Raw genomic sequence first — 13,099 nt, 5'->3', positions numbered from 1 at the left:
AAATGACATAAAAGAACCATAAAAACACCATTAAAGCAGTTCATATGACTCGTGCATTTTATTCAAAGCCACTTGAAGACGTGCGATAGCTCTGTGAATCACAAAAGACTGTGTTTAATAATTTTAGTAAATATATAAAATGCAAGCGCAGCTCCAGCGCCTCAGTAAATGGCGCTGCTCTGTTTACACACATACTCGTGGACATTTTTAGCCTTCACAGCGGTGCACAATATTTGAGCGCTACTCACGAACAGCATCTCAGATGTAGATGCTCAATTGTTCAGTTCACTTATAATATGCATTTAGAACGGCACCGGAGGAGCATTTTACCAGAATTTGAATAAGAAGCGAATTAAACTACTGTGAACTTGCATACAAACAGACACATACAGGACTTCCTGGAGAGTTCAGAATGTCAAAATAAAAGCGTGAGGGTTTAAAAAGTGCACGATTGAGATATATTACTTTTGTATTTAAAATTAAAAGTCAATAATAATAATATTAATAACAATTTATTATTATTATTATTATTATTCTTGTTATCATTAGTATTTGTTTACAATTTATAACAATATTTAAGTTGAATGGGTTCCAAAAAATAACTGTGTGAATGAAAACTGAACTGATGTCTTACAGCTAAATTGAACAAAAAAGAGATCTGAATCCTTTAAAGTCCAGATACAAGTAAAAAAAAACTTGTACTCATCTACTGATGATGTAGACTGGAATTACTGTTAATTTTGCTGCTACATTATCCAGTATACTAGTTAATAATCAAGTGTTTCTTAATAAGCTTTACATTTATACTGAAATAATGTGTAGTTAGAGGTTTGTGTTTCTTTGCATATTAAAGAGTACTCACAATTAGTTCCACAAAATAATGTAAAGATATTCTGATTATGCAAAAAAACAACACTGGTATCGGATCGGGATCGGTATCGGCCGATACTGAGATTTCCGATAATGGAATCGGATCGGAAGAGAAAAAGTGGTATCGGTACCTAGACAACAGAAATATAATAACCTTCATCTCAAATATTTTGCCTCAGGTTAAAAATGTTTACAGTTTTTTTTTTCTCCCCTTTTCTCCCCAATTTGGAATGCCCAATTCCCAATGCGCTCTAAGTCCTCGTGGTGGTGTAGTGACTCACCTCAATCCGGGTGGCGGAGGATGAATCTCAGTTGCCTCCGCGTCTGAGACCGTCAATCCACGCATCTTATCACGTGACTTGTTGAGCGTGTTACTGCGGAGACAGCGCGTGTGGAGGCTTCACGCTATTCTCCGCAGCATCCACGCACAACTCACCACACGCCCCACCGAGAGCGAGAACCACATTATAGCGACCACAAGGAGGTTACCCCATGTGACTCTACCCTCCCTAGCAACCGGGACAATTTGGTTGCTTAGGAGACCTGGCTGGAGTCACTCAGCACACCCTGGATTCAAACACGCCACTCCAGGGATGGTAGTCAACATTTTTACAGTTTAATTTTAGAATGACTTTCTCATTGTTCTGAAATTGTTTATTCTGTAGCTAAACTCAAACAGCATCTGTCCACGAGTCACACAGAATAAACACTGTAGAACAAACTTCAAGTGAACACCAGCAGAAACACCTGAATCTGAACTTTGAATCAAGCTGGAACTCAGAGAGAAACATTCAGCAGAATTTCACAGATTTTCTGCCAAAATTAGTGCAGAAAATAAGAAAACAAAAGTCTGCAGATTATGTCTGGGAATCAGATGTTTCAGTCTGTTCAACACCTCACTGAACTCACATGAATCAATTCAGAGGATATAATGCCCAATCAACATAGAGGAACTTTTCCAAATCAAACATTTCATAAAATAATTGATAACTGATAAATAAATTACAATGGCAAAAAATCTAAAGCATTATATTAGTTTCCAAAATGAGGAATATTCAGCTATTACTCCAGCAGCACTAGTTGAAAAGAACACAGGGTGAAGACAAGTTTGCCATTTTCCTGCTATAAAAATATTTCAGTTTTCAACCAAAAAGACGGCTGATTCCACAAATCTGTTCATGCAGAAGAAAAAATTTATCTCAAATGTCAGCCGAAGCCTCATCAAATTTTTACTTTTGTGGTCTAACTTTAAACTACAGTCTTTAAAAAAAGAAAATAAAAGACGGCTAACTACTACAATTAGCTGCTAATTACAGCAGTTTACCACAGTGCTGTAATAGTCCAGTATAACAACTCACAAACACAAACTGAACTCAGACTAACACAACACTTGATCTGCTCTGACAGGTTCTAGTACAGTGAAGTACACTGATGCAGTATTGTGAAGTACACTGATGCAGTACAGTGAAGTACACTGATGCGGTACAGTGAAGTACACTAATGTAGTACAGTGAAGTACAATGATGTACTACAATTAAGGACACTGATGTAGTACAGTGAAATGCACTGATGCAGTACAGTGGAGAACGCTGATCTAGTACAGTGAATTCCACTGATGCAGTACAGTGAAATATGCTGATACAGAATAGTGAAGTACACTGATGTAGTACAGTGAAGTACACTGATCTAGTACAATGAATTACACTGATGCAGTGCAGTGAAGTACTCTGATCTAGTACAGTGAAGTACACTGACCTAGTACAGTGAAGTACGCTGATCTAGTACAGTGAAGTACAATAGTGCAGTGCAGTACTCTGATCTAGTACAGTGAAGTACTCTGATCTAGTACAGTGAAGTACACTGATCTAGTACAGTGAAGTACGCTGATCTAGTACAGTGAAGTACACTGATCTAGTACAGTGAAGTACAATGGTGCAGTGCAGTGAAGTACTCTAAACTAGTACAGTGAAGTACACTGATGCAGTGCAGTGAAGTACACTAATGTAGTACAGTTAAGTACAATGATGTACTACAATTAAGTACACTGATGTAGTACAGTGAAGTGCACTGATGCAATACAGTGGAGTACGCTGATCTAGTACAGTGAATTCCACTGATACAGTACAGTGAAATATGCTGATACAGTATAGTGATGTACACTGATCTAGTACAGTGAAGAACGCTGATCTAGTACAGTGAAGTACACTGATCTAGTACAGTGAAGAATGCTGATCTAGTACAGTGAAGTACACTGATCTAGTACAGTGAATTCCACTGATACAGTACAGTGAAATATGCTGATACAGTATAGTGATGTACACTGATCTAGTACAGTGAAGAACGCTGATCTAGTACAGTGAAGTACACTGATCTAGTACAGTGAATTCCACTGATACAGTACAGTGAAATATGCTGATACAGTATAGTGATGTACACTGATCTAGTACAGTGAAGAACGCTGATCTAGTACAGTGAAGTACACTGATCTAGTACGGTGAAGAACGCTGATCTAGTACAGTGAATTCCACTGATACAGTACAGTGAAATATGCTGATACAGAATAGTGATGTACACTGATCTAGTACAGTGAAGTACACTGATCTAGTACAGTGAAGAACGCTGATCTAGTACAGTGAAGTACACTGATCTAGTACAGTGAAGTACGCTGAAGTACGCTGATGCAGTACAGTGAAGTACACTGATGCAGTACAGTGAAATATGCTGATACATTACAGTGAAGTACACTGATGCAGTACAGTGAAGTACACTGATGCAGTACAGTGACGAACGCTGATCTAGTACAGTGAAGTACACTGATCTAGTACAGTGAAGTACACTGATGCAGTACAGTGAAGTACACTAATGTAGTACAGTGAAGCACAATGATGTACTACAATTAAGTACACTGATGTAGTACAGTGAAGTGCACTGATGCAGTACAGTGGAGTACGCTGATCTAGTACAGTGAATTCTACTGATGCAGTACAGTAAAATATGCTGATACAGTATAGTGAAGTACACTGATGCAGTACAGTGAAGTACACTAATGTAGTACAGTGAAGCACAATGATGTACTACAATTAAGTACACTGATGTAGTACAGTGAAGTGCACTGATGCAGTACAGTGGAGTACGCTGATCTAGTACAGTGAATTCTACTGATGCAGTACAGTGAAATATGCTGATACAGTATAGTGAAGTACACTGATCTAGTACAGTGAAGAACGCTGATCTAGTACAGTGAAGTACACTGATCTAGTACAGTGAAGTACGCTGATGCAGTACAGTGAAATATGCTGATACAGTACAGTGAAGTACACTAATGTAGTACAGTGAAGTACTCTGATCTAGTACAATGAAGTACAATGGTGCAGTGCAGTGAAGTACTCTGATCTAGTACAGTGAAGTACAATGGTGCAGTGCAGTGAAGTACTCTGATCTAGTACAGTGAAGTACGCTGATCTAGTACAGTGAAGTACAATGGTGCAGTGCAGTGACGTACTCTAAACTAGTACAGTGAAGTACACTGATGCAGTGCAGTGAAGTACACTAAGAGACACAGTACTCTAGTGTTGTCACTGGTGTAGCTGCAGCAGGTGTCTTACCGTTGAAGAAGCTCTTGACTCGCAGGTAACTGACGCTTAGACGGAGCACAGACAGTTTGTCTAGTTTTGAGATGATCTCGGGTGAAAAGGGCAACAGACCCGCCAGACGGTCCAGTTCTGCGTTCAGACGGTCACGGTGGCGTTTTGACGGGTTGGATTTGTCAGTGGCTGGTGATGGTTTTCTGCTGGACACAATATATATATATATATATATATATATTTTAAACTGTACAAACATGTATAATAATCATAAAATAATTAGAAAATGCTGTTTCAAATAGCTGTAGATGGAGTATAGTATCAAACCGCAGGACGTGTCAACTTCCCAAACACACCTGCAACACACTGTAACACTGATACAGATGCACACACCTGACAATGCACACTTGAGAGTATCAGTGACTATGAAAAAGTTATTCTAAATGAATGAATGAATGAATTTATGCTGTAACTGCCCTCAGCTAACCTGACCCTTGACCCAGAGGAGAGGTTAGGGTTTGGTCTGCTTTCAATCACGTGACCCTCATACTCTTCATCACAGAACTAGAAAATTCATCTGAATCAAATCCAAACACTTTCAACAAACACGGCAACAAAGGTCTCAATCATTTCTGTCTCTCTTTCAAATAAACAAAGTCAAACTAGTCAACCAATGTTTAGCTTTGTTTAGGTAAGTGCTCGAGTGATTTCTAACGAAGCGGCTAAAAAACAAAACAAAGCTTTAAATAAATTTGACATAATAATTCTATTTGTGGACTCTAAATGGTGCGAATCAGCTGTCTGGAAAAGCCTCATCTCAGGATTATTATGAATGTACATTAACTGTAAGTTTGAAATGTTTTGAGGTTTTATAACATGACTTAATGACAGGATGAAATGGAATGTTGTTGTTGGTTTGAGTTGATCAGAAGAAAAACAGCTGCTGTCATGCACAAACACACAGCATATGAAAATATTAAATGACTCTGTCTCACAGGGATCATGCTGATTCAGTGATCAATAAGAAACAATTGATTTGTAAGTTATGTAATACAGACTTTGCACAGAAAGATCCTATTTTAATATTTACTAATTTGACATATTTTCCAGATATTTTAATCTCTAATCTAGTTTCACTTTCTCATACTCATACTGTTTTTGTTTCAAACCAGCTATTATTACTTTATTATTATTATTATGGCTAGATATATAATACATTTTAATATAATAATAATTATAATTACTGTTTCAGATTGAAAAAAGAACACCTCTTGCACAGAATGAGATTTCAGCAACAAGTTTTAAGATATTATATCTCTTACAATAATCTAATTAAGCATGCCATCACCTTAATGACCAATTAAAACAATGAATCAGGGACATCTCAAAAGTTCTTGATGATTTTATATAGCTGTTCTGATATGAAGTGATCTTTGCAGCTGTTATTCTATGTAATGGTATGTTATTGTTCTTAACTGTTTCTGAATGGGTTTCCTCCTCTTTCTGCCGGCATACAGACAATCTCCAGGTGGAATCATCTTCACACACTCTGAAACACATTCAATAACAATAATAATAGGTCATATTTAACCGTAATCATTAATCATTCACTACAATTAATTTCATTCTCACTCGTTTAAATAGTGACAAGAGTCAAATGAATGAATGAGTCAAAGATTCATTTTAAACGACTCTAATGCTGTTTACAGTCAAAGCACGAGCTGATGTTAATTCACAAATGCATCAATAAATCAATATGAAAGTACCTGATCTGAGATGATCAAATGCAGAATGAACTGCTGCAGAGACTCGCCACTCACTCTGTCTGTGTGTGTGTGTGTGTGTGTGTGTGTGTGTGACGTGTGTGTTTTATACTGTGTTTCAGGTGGCGGATTCCACAGAATGACACGAGGACTCTTCGCACGCGATTCTGACACACACACACACACACACACACACACACACACACTGACACACACACACTGACACACACACACACACAAAACGTGCGCTTTTCAGACGATCAAGTCTTGTTTTTTAAAGGACTGTCGGATTTTAAAGGAAACATTTATAAAACATTTGAAGATATCGAGTGGATTTTATGGAGATGCTGTTTTACAAGATTAAAGGATTAAAAGCAACAATTTCAGGAGAAATGAGCTCGTTTATCGCGTCGAGTTCGTCTGCAGATGTTGGACAGAATATCACGTTAATAAAGGAACTGAACGAGCTCAAATCATCATGTTCTTGAACACTGAGAGGTTTAATCGTGTTCGTAATGTGCTTTTAAATGTCTGCAACATCTTCTTGGGTTCGCAGAAGTTAAGTTACTATAAATGTTTGTTTGTTTGTAAAGCTGCTTTAAAACTTTATCTATTGTGAAAAGCGCTGAATAAAATAAATTAAGATGACTTAGTCTGAATATGTTGAGTGTTAAGAGTAAATTTAGATATACACAAATTAATATGTCACGTTGTTTCTTAATTGAGAATGATTTCGCAGTAGGGCGATGAACTCGATTTATACATGACGAGAAAAATGATAGAATGACGTCATGAAGAGGGATTACCTCACACATTCAAAATCTCTATCTGTGTATGTGTGTGTGTGTGTGTTTAGTTTGGGAACAAATCTGACAAAACCTCCCTTTGGGGACATTTACTGAAGTCCTCATTTAGTATATCATTATATATATATATACACACACACACACAGTACTGTGCAAAAGTCTTGTTTCACAAAAGCATTTGTCTTAAGATGGTTATTTATATCTTCAGCTTTAGTGTGTCAATAGGAAATATAAATGTTAGACTCCCAAACATTACTTTTGCAAATAGAAAAGATTAGAATAGAAGAACAGGGAGCCCTGCAACAGATGTCATGGCCCCAACAGGGCCCCCCCATAATATTTATGAGATTACATAAAGAGACAGAAGCAATTGAGACAGTCTAAATAGATAGAAGAACTGTGGTGAATTCTCCAAGAAGCTTGAAACATCCTATCTGCCAACAACCAAGAAAAACTGTGTCCAGGTGTACCTAGGAGAATTGGGGCTGTTTTAAAGGCAAAGGTGGTCACACCAAATATTGATTTAGCTTTTATATGTTTACTGGACTTTGTGTGACGTTAATTGATAAATGAAAACTATTTATGGCATTATTTATGAAGACATCCTCACTATGCAACATTTTTCACAAGTGCCTAAAACTTTTGCACAGTACTGTATATATATATATATATATATATATATATATACAGTTGAAGTCAGAAGTTTACATACACTTCGGTTGAAGTCATTAAAAAAAAAAAAGTCGTTTAGGATATCTACTTTGTGCATGACACGAGTAATTTTTTTCAACAATTGTTTACAGACAGATTGTTTCACTTTTAATTGACTATAATCACAATTCCAGTGGGTCAGAAGTTTACCTACACTAAGTTAACTGTGCCTTTAAGCAGCTTGGAAAATTCCAGAAAATGATGTCAAGCCTTTAGACAATTTGCTAATTAGCTTCTGATAGGAGGTGTACTGAATTGGAGGTGTACCTGTGGATGTATTTTAAGGCCTAACTTCAAACTCAGTGCCTCTTTGCTTGACATCATGGGAAAATCAAAAGAAAAATTGTGGACCTCCACAAGTCTAGTTCATCCTTGGGAGCAATTTCCAAATGCCTGAAGGTACCACGTTCATCTGTACAAACAATATTACGCAAGTATAAACATCATGGGACCACACGGCCATCATACCGCTCAGGAAGGAGACACATTCTGTCTCCTAGAGATGAACGTAGTTTGGTGTGAAAAGTGCAAATCAATCCCAGAACAACAGCAAAGAAACTTGTGAAGATGCTGGAGGAAACAGGTAGACAAGTATCTATATCCACAGTAAAACGAGTCCTATATAACCTGACATAACCTGAAAGACTGCTCAGCAAGGAAGAAGCCACTGCTCCAAAACCGCCATAAAAAAGCCAGACTACAGTTTGCAAGTGCACATGGGGACAAAGATCTTACTTTTTGGAGAAATGTCCTCTGGTCTGATGAAACAATATTTAACTGTTTGGCCATAATGACCATCGTTATGTTTGGAGGAAAAAGGGTGAGGCTTGCAAGCCGAAGAACACCATCCCAACTGTGAAGCATGGGGGTGGCAGCATCATGTAATGGGGGTGCTTTGCTGCAGGAGGGACTGGTGCACTTCACAAAATAGATGGCATCATGAGGAAGGAAAATTACATGGATATGTTGAAGCAACATCTCAAGACATAAGCCAGGAAGTTAAAGCTCGGTCACAAATGGGTCTTCCAAATGGACAATGACCCCAAGCATACCTCCAAAGTTGTGGCAAAATGGCATAAGGACAACAAAGTCAAGGTATTGGAGTGGCCATCACAAAGCCCTGACCTCAATCTGAAAATTTAGTGGGCAGAACTGAAAAAGCGTGTGTGAGCAAGGAGGTCTACAAACCTGACTCAGTTACACCAGTTCTGTCTGGAGGAATGGGACAAAATTCCAGCAACTTATTGTGAGAAGCTTGTGGAAGGCTTCACACACACACACACACACACACACACACACACACACACACACACACACACAGACACACGCTAGACCTGATCTGATCACGTCTCATCAGGGCTGACAGTCACCAGAGGACATCCATTTTACCGAATAATAAAAACACGATCATCTTCATTTGAGGAGAAACACACAGTATGAGATGTGAATGTGTTAATGAAGAACACAAACATTAACCACTAAAGATTTCATTTGTGCAGACTCTAGCATTTTCTATCTGTGAATTTTGTCAGTTTGATGTGTGTGTGCTGTTATAAATCTGATCTGAGCTCATCTGCACCTACAGGTAAATAAACTCACAATAATTCACCCCAGAGAGCACGTTTATGGATATTTTGTATTTTTATGTCACAATTCTGACTGTCAGAAGTCATCTGTGTTCTTTGATAATTTGGCAGAAATTTACCAATATAATCTGTCAGATTATCATGATTTGTTTCTGAGTATCTGCTGACTGTTACTGAACTCTGATGAACTCACTGAAATGAATAATCTCATGTTTGCAAACATGCAGCGGGTTTAGTGGAGTGGAAGTAAATTAAGTGTGTTATTGAGGTCAGAGAATCCCTGCAGAGATGCCCGTCTGTTCATTCACTTTACAGATCACATCTCACTGCACATTGAGTGGAATTAATGTGTGTAGAGTCAGTCATCACACACACACTCACACACACACACACACACTCAAGCAACACAAAAGATGTAAATTTACTGCAGATCTCATGTCAGATCATTTCTAGCATGTTTTCGAATGTCACAATTCAGAATCAGAATTAGAATGAACTTTATTGCCAAGTGTTCTCACGTACACAAGACATTTTTTGGGGTGATAGGAGAAACAAGTGCACACAGAACATTACAGTGAGACACAGAATATAAAACAAGGCAAGAGTATAAATAGACATAAAAATAATAGGACATATAAAATGGCATATGTACATGTGCAAGTAGTAATGTATGTGCAAGGTAGGGGTATGTACAGTTGAATTAAATCTGAGTGAATTTACATATGTACATGAGATATTTATTTACATTATTGCACTATGGGGGAGACCTGAGGCAGTTTAATTGTTCATGTGGAAAATGGCCTGAGGGTAAAAACTGTTCTTGTGACTGGATGTCCTGGCACTCAGTGCTCTGTAACGCAGGCCGGAGGGCAACAGTTCAAAGAGGGAGTGGGCAGGGTGACTGGGGTCCAGAGTGATTCTACCTGCACGTTTCCTCATTCTGGAGACATACAGGTCTTGGAGAGTGGGCAGGGGGGCACCAATAATCCTCTCAGCAGTACTGACTGTCCGTTGTAGTTTCCTTCTGTCTGATTTGGTGGCTCTACCAAACCAGACAGTTATAGTTGTACACAGGACAGACTCAATGATTGCTGAGTAGAACTGTGTCAGCAGCTCCTGTGGCAGGTTGAACTTCCTCAGCTGGTGAAGGAAGTACAACCTCTGCTGAGCCTTCTTTACAATGGAGTCTATGTGGGTCTCCCACTTCATGTCTTGAGAGATGGTAGAGGAAGTAGAGTCCACTGCTGCCACTGCTGGTTTGGGGGGGGGGGGGTATTTCTCCTGAAGTCCACTCTCATCTCCACTGTTTTGAGCGTATTCAGTTCAAGGTTGTTGTGACTGCACCAGATAGCCAACTGTTCAACCTCCCATCTGTATGCAGACTCGTCACCGTCGCAGATGAGGCAGATGACTGTGGTGTCATCTGCAAACTTCAGGAGCTTGACAGTGGGGTCCTTTGCAGTGCAGTCATTCGTATACAGGGAGAACAGTAGAGAGAGAACATATCCCTGAGGAGCACCAGTGCTAACAGTGAGGGTCCCGGCTGTGAGTTTACCCAGTCTCACTAGCTGCTGACTATCTGTCAGAAAGCTGGTGATCAGACAGACTGGGGTGAGCATGGAGAGCTGGGTCAGTTTGGTTGAGAGAAGATCAGGCATGATGGAATTGAAGGCTGAACTGAAGTCCACAAATAGAATCCTTGTATAAGTCCCAGGTCTGTTGAGGTGTTGCAGAATATAATGCAGTCCCATATTGACAGCATCATCCACAGACCTGTTTACTCGGTAAGCAAACTGAAGGGGGTCTAGCAGGGGTCCAGTGAAGTCCTTCAGGTAGTCCAAAACCAGTCTCTCAAATGACTTCATGACCACAGACATGAGAGCGACAGGTCTAGTCATTTAGTCCTGTGATCTGGGTTTTTTTGGGCACTGGAATGATGGTGGTGCATTTGAAGCAGCAGGGAACTTCACACTGCTCCAGTGATCTATTGAAGATCTGTGTTAAGATGGTGGCCAGTTGGTCAGTGCAGACTTTCTGACAGGCAGGTGAGACACCATCTGGGCCTGAAGCTTTCCTAGTCTTTTGTTTCCAGAAGACCCGGCACACATTCTCCTCACAGGCCATAAGTGCAGACTGAGTAGCAGGAGGGGGGATAAGGGGGGTTCCAGGAGGTGTTGGTGTGTGTGTGTGAAGATCAGATTGGGGTGTGAGACTGGGCTTTTTAAACCTGCAGTAAAGCACATTCAGTTCATCAGCCATTAGTTAACTCTCTACAGAGCAAGGGGGAGGTCTCTTATACTTGGTAATGCTTTTCAGGCCTTTCCACACAGATGCGGGATAGTTGGCCGAAAACTGTTTATTCAGCTTTTCAGAGTAGCTTCTTTTATCCACTCTGATTTCTTTAGTTAGTGTGTTTCTGGCCTGGTTGTACAAGATTTTATCCCCACTTCTGTAAGCATCATCTTTGGCATGACACAGCTGTCTGAGTTTTCCTGTAAACCATGATTTATCGTTATTGAATGATAACAATGTCCTAGTAAGGATGTACATATTCTCACAGAAACTGATATATGATGTAACCGTATCTGTGAGCTCATCCAGATTGGTGTCTGCAGCCTCAAAAACACTCTTTGGCTTGTAGTTCCAGCTCTGCTTAATTGGTCCATCTCTTTACAGTCCTTACTACAGGTGTAGCTGATTTTATTTTTTGCTTGTAGGTCGGGAGAAGATGAACCAGACAGTGATCAGAGAGTCCTAAAGCTGCACGTGGGACAGAGCGATATGCATCATACAGTGGTGTAGCAGTGATCTAGTATATTTCTGTCTCTGGTGGGGCATGTAATGTGCTGTCTGTATTTTGGCAGCTCATGTGTGAGGTTAGCTTTATTAAAATCTCCCAGAATAATAAAAAGTATGTCCGGGTGTTGTTGCTCCGTGTCTGTGATCTGATCAGCCAGCTGTTGCAATGCTGCATTCACGCACACTTGTGGTGGGATATAAACACTCACCAGAATGAATGAAGTTATCAGAATAACTAAAATATAGAGAAACATAACTAATAGAGAGCAAATATTTATTCACAGTAAATCTGTCAATCTTTGAAAGTGATTCTGAATCTGTTTCTGAAAATGAATCAGATCTTTCAAAGTTAATCAATCCTCCAAACACTTTGATTCTGATCAGTTTGCGCTTCAGATTAATATTGCATGTTTAATAACGACACTCTTCTTGTGTGTTAATCTCATGTTGTTCAATAAAACACATAAAACTGTGTATCTGCATAACATTTCTTTTTTTAATTACACATTAGTTCAATAAATTCTATCGTTCAGTTCTGCTTTCATTTACTTCCAGAATCATCTGTAAATGCTGTCAGTTTGTGGTTCACTCTAGCATCGTGTTTCCTAAATCATGTGCCGAAAACTGAGAAAATCTGCAAACTGCAGGTGACTGAACATGTTATTACAGGTCATCAGACTGCAGCTGTGAGGTTTATAACTGTATTATAATGGCATATTTTCAAGCGGACTGCTGTTGTCACAAATGAATGTTAAATGAATAATTATTTTGAGTGTTTCGCCCATATTTCTGCATCATCACTTCATAAACAAACTGTGATGACACATGAAGTAAGTCTGTGATCTCACGAGAACAAGAGGTTTCTCACAGGAAGACACACTCGCAGTTATTCATCATCCATCAAGTTTAACTGTGACAACACAAATAAAGAATAAGAAGAGTTTTATAATGTTAAAACTGAATACAGTTACAGCACTTAC

The 13,099-nt window shown here is 39.1% G+C and overlaps 1 protein-coding gene across 2 annotated transcripts in view; it reads right to left on the bottom strand.

Moving 5' to 3' along the window:
- The window catches only part of LOC127434126 (uncharacterized), a 49,612-nt gene extending 43,251 nt beyond the window's left edge, over positions 1 to 6,361 (bottom strand). The window contains exons 1-3 of one of the 2 annotated variants that reach the window (XM_051686629.1): positions 6,221 to 6,361; positions 5,931 to 6,003; positions 4,476 to 4,660 (exon numbers count right to left, since the gene is read on the bottom strand). In XM_051686629.1, coding sequence (XP_051542589.1) covers positions 4,476 to 4,660; positions 5,931 to 5,992 — 247 coding nt within the window. In that variant the 5' untranslated portion in view covers positions 5,993 to 6,003; positions 6,221 to 6,361. The remainder of the gene's footprint in view (positions 1 to 4,475; positions 4,661 to 5,930; positions 6,004 to 6,220) is intronic. The other variant, XM_051686630.1, reaches the window with a different exon arrangement.
- Between the last annotated feature and the right edge of the window lie 6,738 nt (positions 6,362 to 13,099).

This window comes from Myxocyprinus asiaticus, chromosome 44, assembly GCF_019703515.2.
Source record: "Myxocyprinus asiaticus isolate MX2 ecotype Aquarium Trade chromosome 44, UBuf_Myxa_2, whole genome shotgun sequence".
NCBI lineage: Eukaryota > Metazoa > Chordata > Actinopteri > Cypriniformes > Catostomidae > Myxocyprinus > Myxocyprinus asiaticus.
Note: the sequence above shows the minus strand (reverse complement) of the source record. Positions and strands in the feature narration are given on the sequence as shown.